We start from the raw sequence: 22,647 nt of genomic DNA on the forward strand, positions 1-22,647 counted from the left end.
GCTGAAGCAGCCCAGATGGAAGTCCTTGAGAAGAGGTGGCCATACTCTCCAGTCACCCTCAAGCAGAGACCTCCCCACAACCCCCAGAGGATGGGCCCTCCTACTTTTCTACCCAGATTAGGGAGATTGGGCTGTTGAAGTGGGAAGAGGAAGGAGAGCTAACATTTCCCTGTGCTTCCCCAGGGTGGCCTTGTAAAGATACTCGGGCTGTGTATGAACCACACGTAGGAGTGCAACATGAATGGGAACCCCTGGATTTGTGTAGCAACGCAGCAGATCCCAGAGGCCCTCCCCAGTTCACCCTGTCCCAGTCCCTGGAAAATACAGACCTGTTGCTTTGCTCCCTGAGCCCTGCTGGACTATTCATGCACATGTACCTGAGTGTGTACCCGTGCACACACACTACCCTGAGCTCCTCAGCTCAGAGAGGTTCCATCCAGCAGCAGTGAGAGCCAAAACCTGTACCACAAGGGAACAGAAAAAGTACCTCTGGACCACCACCCTCAGCCTCCTTCCCGCCTGGCCTTCAGTGTTTCCCCCAGCCTGGATCCAGCTTTGCTTCTGGCCTCCCTTCTCCACCGCCCTCCCCCTCCCCCCACAGCCAAGCAGTGTGCCATCTAGCTGAGACAGCTGCAGAGCCTGAGTAAGGAATCGCCCCCAGGGGGCCAGACATTTAAGGAACAGATGACACTGATAGCCTCACTGTTGGGGCAAAGGAAGAAGGAGACGGGCCACCCTACAGTCCAGGCACTAGCTGAGCCTCCAAAGCCGTGGACACAGCATTCGAGTGTTGGGAGGGACTGGTCAGTGCTGAAGGTAAGGCTCCCCTCCTCCCTCAGGAAGGGGACAGAGCTGACCACCTTCTGAGCCCAGAGGGGACTATAGGGGTAGAGGGCAGGAATAGGAACAGGGGAGTAGTCTCAGAACCCAAAGGTAGAAGCAGCCCAGGCAGAGATATATTAGGGGGTGGAGGGAGGGAATAGAGTTTAACCCCTAACTACCTGGGTTAAAGAAGGCTTTGGAGCCCTCTGGAATGCCACTGGACTGGAGTCAAAAGCTAGGAGACTAGTCTGAGTGACCTTGGACAGGTCATTTCTTTCAGACATCAGTTTCCTCATATACAAAATAGGACTTTAAAAACTGCAATGCTGGGCTGGGCGCGGTGGCTCACACCTGTAATCCTAGCACTTTGGGAGGCTGAGGTGGGCGGATCACGAGGGTCAGGTATTCGAGACTAGCCTGGCCAACATAGTGAAACCCCATCTGTACTAAAAATAGAAAAAATTAGCCGGGTGTGGTGGTGGGTGCCTGTAGTCCCAGCTACTCAGGAGCCTGAGGCAGGAGATGCTTGAACCTGGGAGGCAGAGGTTGTGGTGGGCCAAGATCGTGCCACTGCACTCCAGCCTGGGCAACAGAGCAAGACTCTGTCTCAAAAAAACAAACAAAAAAAAACTGCAATGCTGGCTAGATGCAGTGGCTCACACCTATAATCCCAGCACTTTGGGAGAACAAGGCAGGTGGATCAACTGAGGCTAGGAGTTCGAGACCAGCCTGGCCAACAAGATGAAACCCTGTCTCTACTGAAAACACAAAAATTAGCTGGGCATGGTGGCACCTGCCTGTAAACCCAGCTGCTGGGGAGGCTGAGGCAGGAGAATCGCTTGAATTCGGGAGGAGGAGGTTGCAGTGAGCCGAGATCACACAAAAAAACCACAATGCTAGTTAAATAAAACATGGAGGGACATCCATTCATTGAGAAAACATGGTGCTCTGAACAGGAATGAGGAAACGCTATCATCTGGTATGGAAAAAATCTCCAAGACACATTAAATGAAAAAAGAAAGGGTCAGAATAGTGTGTATAATGGGCTACCTTATGTGCTTTTTTAAAAAAAAAAAGGAAGATGATAAGAACATATGAGTTTTCCTATTTGCATGATGGAGGTCTAGAAGGAGCCTAGAGACTGGCTACCTATTGCAATGGGGAAGGTTGTAAGGTAGACGCAGGAGTGGGAGGGAGCCTGTCCATATGGATTTTTATATTGTTTTATTCTTTAACTATGTGATTGAATTACCAGTTCAAAGAAAAATGTAAGAAAAACTAAACCTTTGCCTTTACCATATCGCAAACACAAGCAGAACTGTAGTGATGTTTTGTCATCTGTTTTAGCATTCCACCAGTGCCGGGGTCCCCAGGGCCCAAGAATAAGAGACACAGCTTCCTTCTAAGGCCCACTCCAGTATGGCTTAGTCAGGAAGTTCTTTCTTAGGTCTGACTGCATTCCCTCCTGATGAAACATCCAGCACTGCCTCCTTAGTGCCATGTAGCTATCAATAGGTATCCTCAACTCCCTCCAGGCCTTACTTGGTTGGCTGGGTAAGTCTAAGCCCTATAACCTCTCCCTCTGAGACCTTGGAATAGTTTGGAGTTACTCAGTGAGAGGACAGGCCTATTGGATCTGGTAACTAACCAGGAAAAGGAAGCTAGGAAATGAAGAAAAGAGAGCTCGACTGCTCTCCTGGTCCTCTCCTGTGTGCTTCCATCTCCTCTTATGTCTGAACACACACATAACATCTCTGAATCTCCCTCCTACTCCCTGTCTTGTCCTTCATGGCCTCATCCTCTTCCCCAGTCTCACAGGTGAGTGCCCACGCCTGCTGTCACCATGACAACCATTCACAGCCGGCAGATGCTGCAGGAGCACGTGTCCATGGAGTTCTCCAGCTCCACCACCCACGTGCAGACCTTCTCCCAGACAACCAAGATCGTGGGAGGCAAGTGGAATGGGGGCAGGGAAGGGATCGGGAAGGGCAGCTATTCTTCCTCCACACCCATCCCTTGGGTGGCCCCAGTTTTGCCACTAATGGGCCCCTCTGGAGCCCACAATACCAACAGCAACCCCCACCCAACGTGTGCTTCTAATCTGAGCTTTGTTAAAGCTTCAGCCAGCTGGATGTTCAACACAGATCAGATCTCCAGGAAAACAGCTTAGAAAAGATCAATCATGTGGATGTGTGTGAATGATTGATAAACTCTTAATTGCCGAAGGAGATCAGAGCCATAGGTGAACAGATTCTATCTCCAAAGGTAGAATTTCAGGCACAGGGGAAATTAGGAAGGTAGCCACCTTATCTACATATCAGTAATGCTGACACTGCTCCACTTAAGAAATAGGAGACTTGGGGCTACCAGTGGAGAAAGAAGGTGAACACATAAACAAGAAGGTGACCTTAGCTTCCAGGCTTTTAGCCCTCTGGGGTCAGACTTGGAGGAGGGCAGATCCAAGGGAAAGCTGAGAAATGGTCTCAGAGCTGAACAGAGTGTTTTAGTCATGTCTCTAGTGGAAAGAGATTAAAAGATGGCCAGGGGCCAAGACATTGGATACCCCTTCTCACAGTCATTGCCCCTCCCTCAAAGCCTCAAAGGGATAGAGTCCCTCAAAGTCCTCTGTGCACAGAGGTCAAGGCCAGATAAACACTCTATACCAACCAACACCTCCTGGCCAGTGAGGCAGAGCAAGTGGAACAGCTGGGACTCAAGGCCTATGGTCTGGACCAGAAGTTCCAAACTCAAGTGATTTACAGCAGTGATTCTCTGCTCTGGCTGCACATCAGAGTCACCTTAGTGCAGGGGGTTGTGAGGAGGGCAGAAATATGGCAGTACCTGAGTCTCACCCCAGACCATTCAATCAGGTATTTCTTATAAAGTTCTCCATGGATTATATATGTGCAGCCAAAGCTGTAGACCACTGACCAACAGGACCCAGGCAGGGAACATAAATGGGAAAAGACTGGGGTAAACTAGAGACTGTATATCCCATCTAAAGGGGCAGCCACTGTTCACCTCCCACTGACTGTTGCCATATGGGAATACAAGTTCAGTGTTGAGAATCCAGAAATCTGAATTTTTATGTGAAATCTATTTCAGATGTAGGGCTACTTTTTTGTTTAAACATTGTGGAGGTCACATAAAAGACATCTGCAGGCCAGGTGTCCACTGCACTCTGCCTGTTTGAGACCTCTTGTTACTATTTAAAAGCAGGCCATGAGAGCTTCTTAACACACTTTTCCCCCTCTGTCAGATTAGTGGAATAATAAAGGCACCTACTTCAGTGGGATGCTGTGAAGATGGAATAAAATCATCTCTGATATGTGCCTAGCACAGTTCCTGACTCAAGGAAAGTGTTCCATGATTCAGAGCAATTGTTGTGAATTGATAACTCACCAGCCAAGAAGATTTTCTGTAGTTTTATACTGCAAAAACAGTTTCTTTGTTTTCCAAATATAAAATTATATTTCCACATTGAAGATGTGCTTTCAGATAAGGATATTCCCATATATAGCTGCACTGGAATGGGAATGTGTCCTTTCCCTCACTCAAGAATCACTACTCCCAAGGCAATGAATGCTGAACCCACAGTATGGCAGGGAGAAAATCTAGAGGAGAGCTCAGCCAAGCTACAGACCTCCCAGGCAGAAGCAGGCCTAGCCCCTCTTAATGCTACTGGGGGACCAGGACTTCCAGGAGAGAAGCCTAAGAGACCAAGAAAATTCCAAAAGAGAAGCCTCCTTTAAAAAAAAAAAATTAGGACTCAGGGCTGTGGCCCCATAAAGGTAATGGACCACTGAGGTGTGGGAAAGGAGTTCACCTCCCCTAGTGGTTGAAACTTGCCATAACACAATGGCCCATCGACCCACCCTGCTTTCTCCCCATGTAGCTGGTCCTGCTCCCACTTCCCTAAATGCCCTTTGTTCCCATGCTCCACCGTCCTCTCAAGAAAGCTGTCCTCCCATCGCGAGCTGGGCTTCTACCTGGAGCCCATTCTGACCTCTCGCCTGCCCCCACAGAGGAGGTCGTGAGGAGGAAGTCCTCGAGCATAATGGAGTTCTTCAGCTTAGTGACCCGGAGCTCAAACATCCCTGCGGGCGACAGCGTCCCTGAGTTCGTGGAGAAGCCTCAACCGGTCACCGCGCCCGAGGGTGTGTTGCTGCCTGTGGCTCCCCGGGCCCCCAATGCTTCGCTTTCTAATCGAGTGTCCCCACCCTCCGTCCCACCCCAACGACCTCCAATGCTAAACCCTGGCAGAGCCTGGCAGAGGGTTCCTCCCCTGCCCGGGGCCAGGCCCAGGTGTCTGGGAGGAGGCAGAGAGCCGGCAGAGGGTGGCAGAGGCTCTAGCCTGGTGGCTAAGAGGCGAAAACGCGTCCTGTGCTCATCGCAGGGGACAAAGCCGTGTTCCGAGCCCGGGTGCAGGGGAACCCCAAGCCCCACATCTCCTGGAAGAGGGAGAGCGGCATCCCCATCAAGGAGTCCGCCAAGATATTCTACGACAGCATTAACAAGGAACACGTGCTGAAGGTGCGGGGGCCAAGCCCGAGTCCAGTTACCGAGAAGGCCAGAGGCAGGGACCCCCAGGGCGGGCCGCCAGTCTTCCCACCGATGAGAGCCTTAACGGCGGCCCGAGAACTGGTCAGTGGGAAAAGCAGCTGTCATTGCCCAAGAGGCGCGACAGGATAAGAGAGGCCGAGTCAGGAACCGAGATATTGCCGGAATGAGCAGAGGACCCAAAGTACCCCCGGGGCAGAGCAGAGCAGAGCAGAGCAGGGGCAGAGCCAGAACGTGGCGGGGCGGGGCCCAATGGAAGCGAAGGGGAGTGTCCACAAGGCGAGTGAGCCAAAAGGAACGCGGGACCAAGACGGTGGGCGTAGCCATGGAGGGCGGGACCATTGTGGGTGGGGAGGTGCCGGAGGGACTGGCCGTGGAGTAGGGGTGAGGGTCGGGGGCTCCGGGCTCTTCAGCTGAACCCTCCCCAAGGACCGACCATCCTTAAGTCTAACCAGCTTCTGGATCACTTTCTGAGAGCTGGGCCTACCTAGCTGCAACCCGTGGCTCCAGGCCCTTCGAGGAAAGGGAGGGATGGGTCACTGGCAGATCTAGGCCTATAATTACTTCTGATCCTATAATCACTCGGGTCCTGACCCGATTTCCCGTTGTGAAAGGCAAAGAGCCTCCTTTTTTCCTCACAGACAGAAGTAGTCTCCTCCCAAAGACCCATCATCACGGGACCCTAAGCCCCCCACAGCACACACGAACTGCCCCAGGTCCCCCTACTGGCCACCTCTTAACACAAGCTCATTCATTCAGCAGACGCTTTCTGAGAGCCTTGGCTTCTGACAGCCTAGCAGGCTTCTGCAAGCACCATGCAGACGGGCACCAAGTCAGCCTTACTCACCACTGTTCCTTCTGGGGCTCAGCCCAGTGCCTGGTACAGAGGAGTAAATTGTATTAAATGAAGTCTCAGCCAGATGATGCCAGAAACTGCAGATAGAGTTACAAGGCAGGGGAAGTCCTGCCTTCTGGGAGCTCACAGCCAAGGGGGAAAGTCTGATGGAGAAGCAGACGGTTTTATTGCTATGGTATCAGGCTACAAACATGCATACTCACACTGACTGCTAGCTGGTACCTCCAAATCACACAGGCTGCTCAATCCTCCACACATATACCCAACAGTCAGCTCCTATTGTCCCCTAAAAGAAAAAAAAGGCCTCCTTCCTTATCTCACAGAAAGTCTCCCTGTGGTTCCTTTTCCTTCCCCCACTAATGGCCGGACTTTGATCCAGCTGGAGCCACTGACCTCGGATGACTCTGACAACTACAAGTGTATTGCAAGCAATGACCATGCAGATGCCATCTATACTGTATCTCTGCTGGTAACAGAAGGTGAGTTGGCCCCTTCCTCTTGGCCTTTCTTCTTAGGGACCAGACTCCCCCTGTCTGAACCTGTCCCTCTGTCTATCCTCAGGTCAAGAGAAAATGGACTTCAAAAAGATGCTGAAGAAGAGGTGAGGCTGGCAGGTCCTTCTGCCCAAGATATTGTCTCCTCATCCAGACTGAAATCTCTCAAAGGCCTCTCAACAGGGCCCTGAGTTCCAAGAATCCATGGAGTAGGGAGGGGTTTCTCAAGGTTGGGAGAGGCATTGTGTACAAGCTTAGTCCCTTCCTCCTTCTCCTAGGGCACCCCCTGCTCCCAAGAAGAAGCAGAAGAAGGTGGCAAATGAGAAAGAGATGCTGGAGATTTTGTCCAAAGTGCCCAAGAAAGACTTTGAGAAGGTCTGCATGGAGTATGGTTTCACTGACTTTCGGGGGCTGCTCAGAAAGCTCAAAGAGATGAAGAAGAAAGTAGAGGTAGAGGTAAGTACCCTGCAGGGAGCAGGGGCCTGCAGGCTAGGGGCAGGGCCTCACCCAAAGTGCTAGTGCCTGTGTATTTCTCAGCAAGAAGGCCTCCCCAATTCTGCACACACATACTCAGAGGCGTACTCTCTACTGTGAAAGCAGCAAGGGAGCACAAGTCACCTACCTTCTACTTCTGTCTTCACCACTCCCAAACATACTTGCATGGACTATGGAGTCAGATAGACCTAGATTCAAATCCCAGTTCTAGGCTGGGTGCAGTGGCTCACACCTGTAATCCCAGCACTCTGGGTGGCCAAAGTGGGTGGATCACCTGAGGTCAGGAGTTTTGAGACCAGCCTGGCCAACATGAAACCCTGTCTCTACTAAAAATACAAAAAAAAAAAAAAAAAAAAAACCACTGGGTGTGTTGGCACACACCTGTAATCCCAGCTACTTGGGAGGCTGAAACAGGAGAATTGCTTGAACCCAGGAGGCGGAGGTTGCGGTGAGCCAAGATCACGCCACTGTACTCCAGCCTGGGTGACAGAGCAAGACTCCATCTCAAAACAAACAAACAAATCCCAGTTGTACTGCCTTATTAGCTGTGTGAACTTGGGCATCTCTCTGAGCTTCAGTTTCCCCATCTACAAAATGAAAAATTATACTTCCTTCTTTCATTTGTTTTTGTGTTGTTGCTGTCATTCACTGGTTCACTCAACCAACTCATTAAGCCTCTACACTGGAATTAGGGAATCTATATAATGGGCCCAGGTACATAGTGACTATTCCATGAATGATGGTTTTTTACTCATCCCCCATAACGTTCCTCTCCTCCTAAATCTTTCAATTGATCAGTGGAGCACTGCAGGTTGTTATCTAATGAGCCTAGTCATTTCTCCCCACATGCTTAAGAGTTTCTCCAGGATTGAGGACACAGTCTGGGCAGGCTTTGGGTACCACTGACACTTGTCATTTTATTATCATAATCTCTCAGGCCATCCGGATTCTGAAGCCCCTGGAAGACAAAGAGACCAAGGTTGACACCACAGTGGTCTTTGACTGCATAATGGAACTGAAAGACCCCAATGTCAAGATGATATGGATCAAGGTGGGGGATGTCTAGCCAGGGTCCACCTTGGCAATATCTCTTCCTCTCTACCCCCTTCTCTCACTATCTATAAGCCATAGCCTCTCTTCCGTCCCATCAAGAGGATGCCTCCTGGTATGGTTGAAAGAGGCTGGAATTGGGCTCTACTCTTAACTGTCTCACCCCTTTGTTGTGTGACGTAAGACAGTCACATTCCTCTCTCTATGCCTCAGTCTACCCATCTTTAAATTGCAAGGCTAGATTAGACAGTCTTGAAGGTCACTGAAGATCTGTGCCTCTAAGGGAAAGCATCTAATGAACTCATGCATATTAAGAGCTCGGGCCTGTGAGGAGGCCTGTGGGGAGGCAGGGATCTTGGATCCCACCAAACCAGATGATGAGGCTATAGAGATCATAGGGACCTCTGTGTGTTTTTAGAGGGTTGGACATGCACCCTCCAGCTTAGGCTGGCGCTGGGGAATGGAGACCTCTGGAAGCTTCCTCCTAAAGCCCTTCATCAGCTTTCCTACCTGTTCCATGAGGCAGGGTACTGAGCCACTGAGGATCCAGTACTCCCTGGGCAAGTACGATGTGAAGCAGATGGGCACCAAGTACATGCTGGTTATTAGCAACGTGAACATGAACGATGCTGGCATCTACAGCCTGTCCGTGGGCGATAAGCGGATGAGTGCAGAGCTCACAGTGCTGGGTATGAGTGGGGGCATGCAAGGGCACAAGGAGGACATGTCGGGTTGGAAGAGAGGAATGGCCAGGGTCGGGATCCATGGGGATATTGAAGAGAGGACTATGGGACTATGCAAGAAAGGATTGTGTGGGGATGGGAATCAATGGAGGGAGGAAGCATCAGATGTAAGGGAGAGGACTATGAGATAATAAGTACCTTGGGGCTGTGTAGCATAGTGATTAAGAACATAGACTCTAGGCCAGGCGTGGTGGCTCATACCTGTAATCCCAGCACTTTGGGAGGCTGAGGCAGGAGAACCACTTGACACCAAAAGTTCAAGACCAACCTGGGCAATATAGTGAAACCCCGTCTCTACGAAAATAAATAAATAATTGGCCAGGTATGGTGGCACACACCTGTAGTCCTAGCTACCCGGCAGGCTGAGGCTGCAGTGAGCCATGATCCTGCACTGCACTTTAGCCTGGGTGATGAAGCAAGACCCTGTCTCAAAAAATAAGTTTAAAAAAAAGAACACAGACTCTGGAGCTAAACCGCTAGAGTTCAAATCCCACTTTCTGCCACTTATGAGCTATGTGATTTAGGTCAAGTTATTTAAATTCTCTTTGATTCAGTTTCCCCATCTACAAAATGGGGAATAATAGAATCTACCTATGTGATAATTGGATGAATTAATATGGCTAGAATGGTGCCCAGAACATATCTAAAACCACATAAGTGCTTTTAAAATTGCTGTTACCATTACCGGGGAGAAGACCACATGAACATCATAGGAGGGGACTCCAGGAGAGAAGGGCTCAAAAACAAAACCAAAGGCAGGGCGCTTTCTCCCAGCCATGGGCTACAGGAGGCCAGTGACATGTGAGTGCCCTCTTCACCATTCCACCCCTCAGGAGGGACCAGCCCAATGACTACCACTCCTACTGTTTGCTGCAGATGAGCCACTGAAGTTCCTGGGAGAGATGAAGCCTGTGAAAGTGACAGAGCGCCAGACAGCTGTGTTTGAGATCCGCCTCTCCAAGAAAGAGCCCAACTTTGTGTGGAAGTTCAATGGGAAGGAGCTGAAGAGGGATGACAAGTATGAAATCACGGTGTCCGAAGATGGTCTGACGCATACTCTTAAGATTAAGGATGCCAGACTCAGTGACAGCGGCGAGTTCTCTGCTGAGGCGGGGAACCTGGTGCAAAAGGCCCAGCTCACTATTGACCGTGAGTGGTTGGGCAAGAGCCTAAGGGGCGGGCTTTATGGCACAGCAACCTCCATGCAGGTAGTCATCATTTATATATCCAACTATCCATCCATCTCCTCTTTGCAAAGCCCTGTGATAGGTACTGGAAAGATAGGGGGATCTCCTCTCTGTTAACCCCTAGTCTAGTAGGGGAGGCAGGTATGAAAATGAAGTTAGAATAGCAGTTATTATTCCAAGAGTCAAGACACACTGGGGTCTTATTATCAGCTGTGAGATCGTGGACCAAGAAAGTGTTAGTCTATGTCTCTAATGTCATATATTACAGCACATCTGTGTCACTCTTGACTACTTACATTCTGCTATCACAACTACTTTGGGAATTCGCACATAATGTAGGTACACCAATGAGCATGTCACACATCTGAACTGCACCTGGAATCTATATCACATGGAATCATCATTGCTGTGACAGAGGGAGACACAAGGGCTGTAGAAGACCAAAGAAAAGGCATCACCTGGCAACATCAGAAATGATATAATGAAATGATGTCCGAGCTTTACCAAGAACTAAAAGGAGTTCTGCTTTCAAAGAATGAGAGAGAGTAGAGAGCATCCCCAGCAGAGGTAATAGCATGTATAAATGTCCAGACGTTAGAAAGACAATGCAGGTATGGTTGGAACTCCAAGGGGGCATTAGAGATATTGAGCACTGTAAAAGTTCTCACCCCATTTTACATACGAGGAAACTGAGACTCAGAGAGGTAAATGAGTTGTATATAGTCAACTAGCAAGTCAGGGCCAGAGCTGAGACTCTCCCTGTCAGGTACTTCTGTGAGTCACATATTGCACACAAACACATTCAACAACACAAGTTCTTGTGTTTTCTGGGGCCAGAGAGAGGGGCAGGGCTTATGGCTCTACAGCTGCAGAAAAAAGATGTCATGGTTTAGGAGCAGGCCCAAGTGTCTGTCTGTCCACAGGCATCCCCATCAAGTTTGTGAGCAACCTCAAAAATGTACGTGTGAAAGAGAGGAGTCGCACATGCCTGGAGTGTGAGCTGACATCCAAGGATGTGACACTGCGCTGGAAGAAGGATGGGCAGCTGCTGATGCATGGCACTAAGTACAGCATGAACCATGAGGGCAAGCGAGCAGAGCTGGTCATTGAGGATGCACAGCTCAGTGATGGTGGCGAGTACACTGTGGTGGCCATGCAGGATGGAGACCCTACTGAATACTACAGTACTGCCATCGTCACTGTGGAGGGTAACACCTGCCCTATCAATCCCCACTGACCAATCCCCCTGACCCTGGCATTCCCTTACAGTGGACATCAATTGCCCCCCTCCCACTAACTCCAACCCTCCCGTAGACCATGACCAACTTGTGTCTCCCCACTCTGATCACCCTCACCTCCTAAATTCTGACCATCTCTGACCTCTCATGCCCTGAACATTTATACCTCCTAGACACTGATCACCCCCCATCTTTCAGACTCTATCCCAAATTTCCTGACTTCATCCTTCACTTTCAGACTCTAACCATCCCCAGCAACCCTGATATCCCAGACATCTTGATCCCGACCATCTCCTACTACCTAACCATAAACCATTTTCCACAGACCCTGGCTACCCTCAACCCCCAATGACCCTATGTATCCCACAGTCTAGCATAACCACAACTAAACATCCCAACTCCAGTAACCACCTGCATCTTCACCATCTATTTCCCTCTTCAACCCAGCATCCTAAGTCCCTGCTGACCACCCTCCACTAATCAATTCCCCATTAGCCATCTCCCAGTTTTCCTGGTCACCATTTCCCAAGCCACTGACCTTTCCCCATCCCCCTCCCACCTGTTGCTCCAGTTCCCCCCACTGACCACCCCCCAATCACCTATTGACCACATTGGCAAGCCACCTGCTCATCGTAAATTATTTTGATTGATGCAGCACCCCTGACCAGTCCCATGACCATCGCCACCAGCCCTTTTCCCAGAAGTCCCTCCCACTCCAACAACCTGAGCCAGTCCCTTGCCCACCTTTCTCCCCAGAGCGTCTGGCCACAGTGAAGAGTGGGATGTCCGACGTGCACGCGGCCACTGGGAGCCCGGCTGAGTTGTGTGTAGTGCTGAATGACGAGAAGGTGGAGGGTGTGTGGCTGAAGGATGGCAAGGAGGTCTGAAGCAGGGGCCAGGGAAGGGGGTGAAGGAGGTAGACCTGGCCTATGCTCACACTCACGCCCACCCCCGGCCCCCAGATCACGGACTTGCCGGGCGTGCAGATTGTGAAGCAGGGTGCAGTGCACAAGCTCATCTTTCCCAGTATGGGCCCTGAGCACGAGGGCAAGTACACATTCCAGGCCAAGGGCGCGGAAAGTGAAGCCTCTGTATTCATCGCAGGTATGGATCTGTCCAAGGTAGGCAAAGCTCAACCATGCCTGGCCCACCTACAAGCTCATGGCTTCTCCCCTGCCCCATGGGCTCCTCCATGCCAATGCTCAAGTCTTCCCTGCCGCCCCACCCCACAGATCCTCCTACCATCGACCCGTCAGTACTGGAGGCACTGGCCGCGCACCCCATCACCGTGAAGGTAGGCCACACAGCCCACATCAAGGTCCCCTTCCGGGGAAAACCGCTGCCCAAAGTGACATGGTACAAGGATGGCATGGAAGTGACGGAGGAGGAACGCGTGTCCATGGAGCGCAGGGAAGACCAGGCGCTGCTCACCATCTCCAACTGTGTGCGTGAAGACAGCGGCCTCATCCTGCTCAAGCTCAAGAATGACCACGGCTCAGCCACGGCCACTCTGCACCTTAGTGTGCTGGGTAAGGGCAGGGCCGGTCCGGGCTGGGCTGAGCTGAGGGCACCTGCTGCCCAGACTCAGGGCAGAAGGCAGGCTGAGGAGGAGGTCAGAGTTAGAGTTGAAGCTTGGGCTGGGAATGGGCCTAGAAGGCTGGCTTTGCAGCCAGAAGCCCGCTTTCTAACTTCCCAGCCAGCTCTTGGCCGAGTGAACATCCCTAAGCCTCAGCTTCTTACCTGGAACAGGGTGATTTTTTTTCTAGTATCCATTTCTAGTGAACTTAAAATGCACAGCTAAGAACACAGGACATAATATACTTTCAGATGTTACTTAAGTATTGTTATTGACTTGAAGAGGAAAACTTGATAGGAGGTAAGGTGGAAATGAGGTGAAAGAGAGGTGGAATTGGCCAGACACGGTAGCTCACGCCTATAATCCCAGCACTTTGGGGCTCCGAGGCAGGTGGATCACTTAAGGTCAGGAGTTCGAAACCAGCCTGGCCAACATGGCGAAACCTGGTCTCTACTAAAAATACAAAAATTAGCCAAGCGTAGTGGCACATACCTGTAAGTCCAGCTACTCGGAAGGCTAAGGCACAAGAATCGCTTGAACCTGGGAGGCAGAGGTTGCAGTGAGCCCAGGCCACTGCACTCCAGCCTGGGCTATAGAGCAAGACCCTGTCACCAAAAAAAAAAAGAAACAACAACAAAAAACAGGTGGGATTTAGGGATGGAGGTGAGGTTGATTGGAAAGAGTAGTGAGTTTGAAAGTGAAACAGGGTGAGGTGGGAGGTCAGATAGAGCTGGAGATAAAATAAGGTGGGAAAGATGGAATGGGGATTGGGAATGGGATTTGGGATTTGTCTGAACATGAGGATATAAGGAAAGAGAAGAGGAGCTGGCCTGAATGTACTTACATTCAACACGCCACATACACGCCATCACCACCTCCTCTACCTTCATTTCCATCAAGCTCTGGGATGGGAAAATTTGAGTTTCAATTCAATTCAGCAACAAGACTGAGCACCTCCTCTGTGTTCTCACTGCTGTGTACACAGAGATGAAGTATCCCCAGCAGTTCCTCAATCCAAAAGGGGTGAAACTGGTAGACAGACTGTAATTATAACATAAGGTAAACAGTGGTACCAGAAAGTACTGGTGTTCTCAAAGCTCAGAAGAGGGGGAGAACTTGTTTGGAAGGGGACAGGGAGATCAGCTAAGGGCAGGGGCCCCTAAGGTCTCTAGTCTACCCATTGCTAGGCAGATGGGAAACTCAGGGGGGCAAGGATCAAACTCTTTGGGCAAGTCTTAGAAGGAGGGATGATGGACACAGGGAGGGGGAAAGGATCCAAAAAGCTCGAAATCCAGCTATAACCTAGTCTGGGCAGACCTTTGGTGAGTGGGAGGAGGCCCTTCTGATCCTTTGTTCCAAAGCCCCATTCTGAAGCTGTTCTCTGTCCCCAGACCGTCCGAAGCCTCCACAGGGCCGGGTGGAGTTCCTGGAGCTCTCAGGTAGTTGTGTGCACATGAAGTGGAAGGCCCCAAAGGACAATGGTGGACGACCTGTGACACAGTTCATAGTGGAACGGAGGGCAGTTGGCAAGAAGTCCTGGATTAAGATAGGCGAGGTGGACGGCAAAGTCACCAACTTCTCCACCAACAAGGTGGAAGAGGGAAAAGCCTACCAGTTCCGTATCCTGGCAGTCAATTCAGAAGGTGTGAGTGACCCACTGGAGACGGAAGAAGTGTTTGCAGGAAATCCCATAGGTCGGTGAGATAGCCTGGTGCTCAGTGGGGAACCCAGGGGTCAGCATGAGGACCTTAAGCCAGGGAGGAACACTGATCTGTGGGGAATTCCACAGGAACATCTCTCTAGCTGTCTCATGAGACAGACTGATTCCAGAGTAAAAACAGAACATCATTTTGGGCAGGAATTGTCAACTTTGTCCAGTCATATCACATGCACAACACACTCCCATGGGTATACCCAGGATGTGCACAACTTTGGGGAACTGATTCCACTTCTTTCTCCATCCCAGAAGTCATCCCAGAATCCAAGTGAGCATGATGTTGCTTTAGGGATAACTTCGAAACCACTCTTTTTCCCCACAGAAAATCCTTGACAACATTGGCATTTTAATTATAATTGCAGGCTGGGCACAGTGGCGCACATCTGTAATCCTAGCACTTTGGGAGGCCGGGGTGGGAGGATCACCTGAGGTCAGGAGTTCAAGACCAGCCTGGCCAACATGGTGAAATCCTATCTCTACTAAAAATGCAAAAATTAGCTGGGTGTGGTGGCGGGCTCCTGTAATCCTGGCTACTCGGGAGGTTGAGGCAAGAGAATTGCTTGAACCCGGGAGGCAGAGGTTGCAATGAGCTGAGATCATGCCACTGCACTCCAGCCTGGGCAATAGAGTGAGACTTCGTCTCAAAAATAATAATATTATTATTACTGCAAATTAATTACTTGCTATACCTCTCCCAACTGATCTCCAAATCTCCATGTCAGGACAGTAGATTGAGAATGATGGGATTGGGGGTCACACTATTGGAAAGTTTAAGTCACTGATTCTCAATGTTGGCTATACATTAGAATCACTTGGTTTCTTTAATAATGCTAATAATACTTGCCATTCACACCAGGCATAGAATATGGGTAGGCAGGACCCAGATACTAGTTGTATCTGGGTTTTTTTTGTTTTGTTTTCATTTTTGTTTTTACTTCCCACTTGATGTTAATGTGCAAGCAAAGTTAAGAATCATTTGTGCCAGGCATTGTGGCTCATGCCTGTAATCTCAGCACTTTGGAAGGCCGAGATAGGAGGATCACTTGAGCCCAAGAGTTCAAGATCATCCTGGGCAACAGAGTGAGACCTTGTCTCTAAAAAAGGAAAAAGAAAAAAGCATCACTGGTTTGAGTTTATTTAAGCAGGCGAGGCAGAAGTCAGCATGAGGTGGGCAACTATCTACATGCTCCCCCTCCTAACCTTTGCACTCTGTCTGTCCCCCACAGAGCCTCCTGGTTTTGCTTCCCAGCCTCAAGTGACTGATGTGACTAAAGAGGCCATGACCATCACGTGGAATGCCCCTACCCAGGATGGGGGAGCCCCAGTGCTCGGCTACATTGTAGAACGAAGGAAGAAAGGCAGTAACCTGTGGGTGCCAGTCAACAAGGACCCCATCCAGGGTGAGGTCCTTGGAACAGAGGCCCAGGAGTGACCAAAGGAGGTCTTGCTGAGTGGACCCATTAACTACTGACACAGTCCCTCCTCCAACTCTTCTGGAAGTTTTAACAACATCCCATGACCTCCTCTTCTATGTCTGTCACTCTTGTTCTCACCCCATGGATGCCTCTGGCCTCACGACCCCTCATCTTCCCATTTCAGGCACCAAGTGCACTGTGGATGGTCTCCTGGAGGACACAGAATATGAATTCCGAGTTATATCTGTAAATAAGGCAGGCCCTGGACAGCCCAGTGTGCCATCCAGCTCAGTAGTGGCCAAGGATCCTGTTAGTGAGTATGCGGCTGCCAGGTCCTGACACATAATGGAATTAGCCCATTCAAAGTAGAGAAAGAATTTCTTCCCTGGGAAAGTATGACACGAGGTATCACAGTCTCTACACTCTGGAAACTGCCAGCCTCATAGAGGGACAAGATTCACACAGAAGAGAAAGCCAGCAAATAAAGATTGAGAGTCAGAGACAGTGAGGAGGTGGGGTGCAAAAACGTTTTTTAAATTTCGTGTATTTCTAGTTAGGTGAGGTAGGAGAGGCATGCTGAGGGTTGAGTAAGGGTGTGAGGTAGATGGTTGGAGGGTGTTGCATTTAGGAAGCAAGGTGAAGGTACTGGCTGGAAGTGGGTGTGGTGGAGATGGTTGGGTTAAAGGCTGGGGTTTTGAATATAGAAGCTTTGAATATGTGGGGTATGTTGAATTTAAGGGGTATTGAGTTTAAGGATGAAAGTGTTAAAACAGTAAGATAACTGAATTTGAATTTGGAGGTTGAGTGTATAAGGTTAGGTACTGAGGGTGTTAACTGAGGGATCTGGAGCTAGAAGTAGTGAAAGATGGGGTTCAGGAGTATTGAGTGTGGGAAGTGGGCATGGCATTGAGTGGAGATGAGTTGGAGGGGCTGACTACATGTCTATTCTACCCCAGAACCCCCAGGCCTGGTCCAGGACCTGCATGTATCTGATTCCTCCAACTCCAGCATTTCCCTGGCCTGGCGGGAGCCTGCAGAGGGAGACCCACCCTCTGGCTACATCCTTGAGATGAGGGCTGAAGACACAAAGGAGTGGTCCAAGTGCACAAAGATCCCCATCTCAGGCACTTGCTACACAGTGGGAGGACTCACCGAGAGGCAGAAATACTTCTTCCGAATCCGGGCTGTGAATGAGGCTGGGGTTGGGGAGCCTGTGGAGCTAGATGAGGGGGTCCGTGCCATGCCACCACCAGGTGAGGACACAGAGAGGGCTGGGGATTCATGCCCAACGTTGTACCTCCAAACCTTCTCTTCTGGGGCCTCATCCCACGGGAAAATTGGATGATGCTATGATCATGAAAAAGTCATCCATAGTTGTTGTGCCTGGACAAAGTTAGGGGTCACTTCAGGGGCACCCCCACCAAAGCAATCATTGTGTGCCAAATAGCATCCACTGTGTGTCAAAGTGTAACGACCCAATGGGTTCTTCTTGCGCATTGTACACGCAAAACCAGTTCACTGAGACCACAGCATTGCAACAAAGAGTTTAATGGACACAAAGCCAGCCATGCTGTATGGGAGACGGAGTTATTACCGAAATCAACTCCCCGAAAATTCAGAGTCCAGGGAGCCTGCTTCTGAGTGGGGCCACAGGACTTGTAGGGGTGGAGGGAGAGCAGGTCCAGGTGGAGCCATCAATCATCAGAAATGCAAAAACCTGAAAAGACATCTCAACGACCAATCTCAGGCTCTACAATAGTGATGTTATTTGCAGGAGCAGCTGGGGAGTTGCAAATCTTGTGATCTCTGGAATAATGGCTGATAATCTTTTATGTCTACACTTTAGCAGAATTCAGGCTCCTCACAGCCTCCTAACCTGGTGGCCTTTCATTAGCTTCGCAAAGGTGATTTAGTTTGGAGAAAGACAGTTATCATCTAAACTATAAACTAAATGTCTCTCCCAACATTAGCTTGGTCTGAAACCAGGAATGATTAAGGGCAGTTTGGAGGTTAAAGGCAAGATGGGGGTTGGTTAGATCAGATCTCGTTCACTGTCATAATTTTCTCGCTGTTATAATTGTTGCAATGGCAATTTCAAAAGGAGGTGTTAGGGATATAGAAACAAGACACAGGACTTGCCTTCCAGGGTCTTGCATACTAGTAGAAGGAGACAGATGAGAAAACAGATAAATGCTTCACAGTGTTGCAGGGCAGCTAGATGTCTGTATGGCCTGTAGTGGGGGCATAAAAGAGGAGAGGTTGGGAAGGCTTTGATAAGGAGGCTTAAAGCAGAGTCTTCTTGAAAGAGAGATCCATACCTCCACCTCTGTCTCCTCCATCTCAGCTGCACCCAAGTTTGACCTCAGTGCCCGGCTGAAGAGTCACATGGTGGTTCGCGCTGGGACAGCCCTCTGCATCCACGCAGCCTTCTCCGTGAGTTGTCCCTGACCCTGACCCCCATACGCTGTCCACATAACCAAGATGACTATTGTAGCCATCACAGTCTCTGACTGTGACTCTGACTCTGCCCCTCACCAGACCCCTAGTGCGACAGCCTGGCAGGAAACTCCTCGACAATGGAGGAAGGCCTGCACCCAAATATCATCTGCGTGACCAATTGTGCCATCTCCTGTCACTACTCAGGGCTCACCACCACCTGACGTGATCTGGCAGAAAGATGGCGTTCCCACCAAGGGCCGAGAAACAATTACCAAGAGCAAAAACCACTCCCAGTTCCTCATTAATAGCACCAAGCACTCTGACTCAGGGGTGTACCGAATCTTGCTTCAGAATGAGTTTGGAGAAGCACACTATGACATCCATGTGCGCGTGGCAGGTATGGAGAGAAGGCAGAGGCCTCCAAGACCCATCCCTGTACACTCTCCAAAGTATGCAGTGCCGCTTGAATTCCTACCACAGGAAAGTCCTGCCTTAGGGCCATGAAGATTTCTTTGACACCACAGAGCAAGACTTTATCATACAGAGTATGGTCGGCAGAGAGAGTAGAAATGGGTGGAGGGGCAGGAGGGACAAATGGAGATGAATCCATTAAAAATTGGGGTGACCACTTAAAGAGAGCTGGAAGCTTTAAAATAAAGCTCTAAACCCCCAAGGAAGGAATAGATTCATTTTTACTGAACAGTAACTACATGCCAGTCTCTTTACCCACTATTTCTGTGAAATAGTGGGTAATTTCTATGAAATAGTCATTGTCAGCTCTATTTTGCAATTGAGGAAAGAAGTCTCAGATAAGTAACTTACCCCAGGTCACAAGGCTAGTAAATGACAGAGCAGACTTCAGAAATAGTTTTCCGACTCCAAGACACCAACTGCCTGAGACTTGCCCCATCTTATCTTCCATCGGACTTGGCAGATGGCTGGGTGGGGTGGGGACACAATACTTCAGGTCCCCCAAGGTCGCTGACAGATCTTCCAACTCCTCCAGATTTCCCTCGGCCCCCCACAAACCTACGGTTGTTTGAGGAAGTCCCCAACACAGTGACTCTGACCTGGAACCACAGCCCAGATGTGCAGGAGGACGGTGAGGCTCACTACGTCATCATGAAGCGGGATGCAAGCACCGCCACCTGGTACACGGCAGCCGAGCGTGTCTTCAGCAACAAGTACACAGTGACGGGGCTGCTCCCAGGCAGGAAGTACTACTTCAGAGTGGTGGCTCGGAATGAAATCGGTGACAGTGAGCCACTTGACTCCAAGGACACCTGGCTCATCAATAAGGACCAGAGTGAGTCTGGGACTTGCAGTTAGGGTTAAGTCTGGGTGCCCTGATGGTGGGGATGACATAAGGGTCCCAAAGGGTACCCAAGAGGCAAGATGAAATCTGAAAACCATTGAGATAGAACGGTTAATATCTGGGACGCTGTGGAGAGAAGGAAATATTGGCTTTCTTCGGGGTACTTAGGGGTGAGACTAAAGTGGAGGTGGGGAGGTACCTTTGGGGGCGGAGACGACGGTGGAGGGGCTGCGGAGGGACTTAGAGCGCAGACGCGTTCTGCTCTAAGGGGAGGGTCTAACGGGGCTGAGAACAGGGGAGGGCTCTAGGGAGCCGGGAGGATGCCTGGGATCCCTGGATGCTAAGGGTTAGGGTGGGGGACGTGTAGGGAAACTCGAACTGAGGAGCTAAAAGGATAAGAGGGGAGACTGTGGACGCTGATATGACGTAGGGGAAGCTTGGAGGCGGAGTTAAAGGCTGGGAATAACCAGGTCCAGGAAGCTGGCGCTGGAATGACATCTCGGCCCCGGGGGTGTGGGAAAGCGTGGCTTGGGTGGCAGAACCCTGGAGTGGCTGGGGACGGGGCTGGGGGATCGGGGGGAGGCCTGGGGACGGGTGGGGAGCCCTTAGGAACCAGTGTAACATTGGGCCCCCAGAGTTGGTGACGCTGGGAATCTGGCCTAGGTCCTCGGGGTTCCGTGTAAGCTGAGCTCTAGGACGTGGGTGGTGCGTGGGGACCTTGGGGCGCGCTCACGGCCCGCCCCGCCCCGCCCCGCCCGCGCAGTCCAGGACCTGAGTGCCAAGCTCAAGCCCTACGAGAAGAAGGACTGGCGCCACGCGCCGCGCTTCGTGACGCCCCTCAAGCCACACACGGTGCTCCGCGGCCAGGACTGCACCATGACCTGCGCCTTCCTTGGGAACCCGCGGCCCACAGTGACCCTCTACAAGGGCGACGTCAACATCACGGCCAACTCCAAGTTCTGGTACAACTCCACCAGCGGCGTGTGCACCCTCGTCATCCCCACCTGCACGCTCAAGGACAGCGGCGATTACAGCGTGCTAGTGGAGAACGAGCTGGGCAAGGACCGCAGCAGCTGCACGCTCACCGTCTATGGTGAGGGCGCCGCGGGGTCCGGCCTCGGGGAGGGGGAGAGGCGCAAAAGGCTGGTCTTGTGGGCCATTGGTCAACTGTTTATTTGGCTGGCATCGTTTTTTAATCTGACTACCAGCAGGTGGTGCAAACATTCTTAATTGGCCACAGTTCTTACCACTCTCCCATCCTTTCGATGTCATTTGTTATATGCCTGGCCCCTGCAGACATGAGAGTTCTCAATCCCTAGATAAGATGTGGTTTGCAACTCTTGGTGAGCCTAGACCTGCCTTCAAAAAAGATACTGGTGATCGGGACTCAACCAGACACACCAATCACGATCTCTCTGGCAGGGTTCTGGAAATAACCTATATGTTTACAAAATTTTGCGGGTGATTCTGATGTGCAATCAAAATTAAAACTGGTCTAGGATAAGGACAGGTGGGGGGCACAAATAAGGAGAGGAGCAAAGGGAACCCTCCCTTTTGTACATGCATGCCATGTTTCTACTCATGTGTGCACACATAGGGGGAAGCATTTTATTCCTTCCCAGTCTACTGTCTTCATAGCCACACAGCTAGCAGCGTGAACTCTAAATGCAAAGCTGGCCTGCCTTGCTTTCTGTTGCTTAAATTTCCCCCAGCTTTCCTCTCATGGTAAAATCCCAAACCAAGAAGGTTTCTCCCTCCCCCACCTCTCATCTCACCTTCTGCTACTCCTGAACCTTCCATGACACTTCATTGCTGTGGTCTCCATGGTTACAGACCTTTTTTATCCAGTTATAGATACCTTTCTTTGGGGAAAGGACCTTGTCCTGTTGCTGTGTCTCTCGAGTGCTTAGCTAAGTGTCTGGCACTGAGACAATATCTCCAGAGAGGCTGCTGAGCTGTATAAAAGAACTAGGCCAGGGAAGGCACTGTGGGTGCTATCCAGCTTTCATTCCACAGCTAAAGAGATCCCTGATAACTCAACTCTGGTTGTAAGCACAGCATGTGGGCCCAGGGCCCTGGCTCTGCCACTGACCAGCCATGTGACCTTAGCAAGCTACCTCATTGAGCCTGTTTTCTCATCTTCTTTATAGGACTATGAGGCTTAAATGAGACAGTACAGAACTGCCTGGCACAATGTCTGGCAAATATTAAGTGCTAGATAAATGGCAGCTCTTGCCCCTTCACATTCTGCCAACCCAAGATTAAGGGTCCCAGGGTCCAGCTCCTGGTTTCCTGCATAGGAAGTCCAGCAGTTTGGAATTTCCCTGGTCCCCAGCATCATTAATATAACGAATACTTCCTTTGCTCTTTCAGACAAAGATGATAAGTCAATTGTAGCATCCATCACCGAGAGTCTGCAGAAGAAATCAAAGCACCTTATGTGAGCTCCAGCCAAGCCCAGGCATCAGGAGGCTGTTATGATGTGGAGTTTCTTGGCTTGTCCTCTGCATGGCCCAGTGTAGGAAGCCCAGTTTGCTCTCTGGTGTTTGTCAATGTAAACATTCAGTGAAGGGATGGGGCAATAAACTAAACTCATCTTTTCCTGTTCCTGAGGGTGGTATACAGCAGGGACCAAGGGGATGGATGTGATTACATGATAGGGAATCCCAGACCTGGACCCCTGAAAGCCTAGTCCAAACCCACCCACAAGGCAGTGACCAGCCTTCTTGTGACTGGGCCT

The 22,647-nt window shown here is 50.5% G+C and overlaps 1 protein-coding gene across 1 annotated transcript; it reads left to right on the forward strand.

The window, feature by feature from the left end:
• The first annotated feature begins 2,362 nt into the window (after nucleotides 1-2,362).
• Nucleotides 2,363-22,512, forward strand: IGSF22 (immunoglobulin superfamily member 22). Its single transcript, XM_024255927.3, has 22 exons — nucleotides 2,363-2,774; nucleotides 4,848-4,979; nucleotides 5,219-5,355; nucleotides 6,618-6,717; nucleotides 6,800-6,839; nucleotides 7,011-7,188; nucleotides 8,165-8,278; nucleotides 8,804-8,966; nucleotides 9,897-10,169; nucleotides 11,131-11,415; nucleotides 12,202-12,326; nucleotides 12,408-12,549; nucleotides 12,678-12,974; nucleotides 14,413-14,715; nucleotides 15,965-16,138; nucleotides 16,338-16,466; nucleotides 17,110-17,406; nucleotides 18,498-18,586; nucleotides 18,797-18,989; nucleotides 19,599-19,898; nucleotides 20,671-21,000; nucleotides 22,281-22,512. The coding sequence occupies exons 1-22, from the start codon at nucleotides 2,666-2,668 to the stop codon at nucleotides 22,349-22,351; spliced, it is 3,981 nt and encodes a 1,326-aa protein (XP_024111695.2). The 5' UTR covers nucleotides 2,363-2,665; the 3' UTR covers nucleotides 22,352-22,512.
• Nucleotides 22,513-22,647: the final 135 nt, after the last annotated feature.

Source organism: Pongo abelii, chromosome 9 (assembly GCF_028885655.2).
Source record: "Pongo abelii isolate AG06213 chromosome 9, NHGRI_mPonAbe1-v2.0_pri, whole genome shotgun sequence".
Taxonomy (NCBI): domain Eukaryota; kingdom Metazoa; phylum Chordata; class Mammalia; order Primates; family Hominidae; genus Pongo; species Pongo abelii.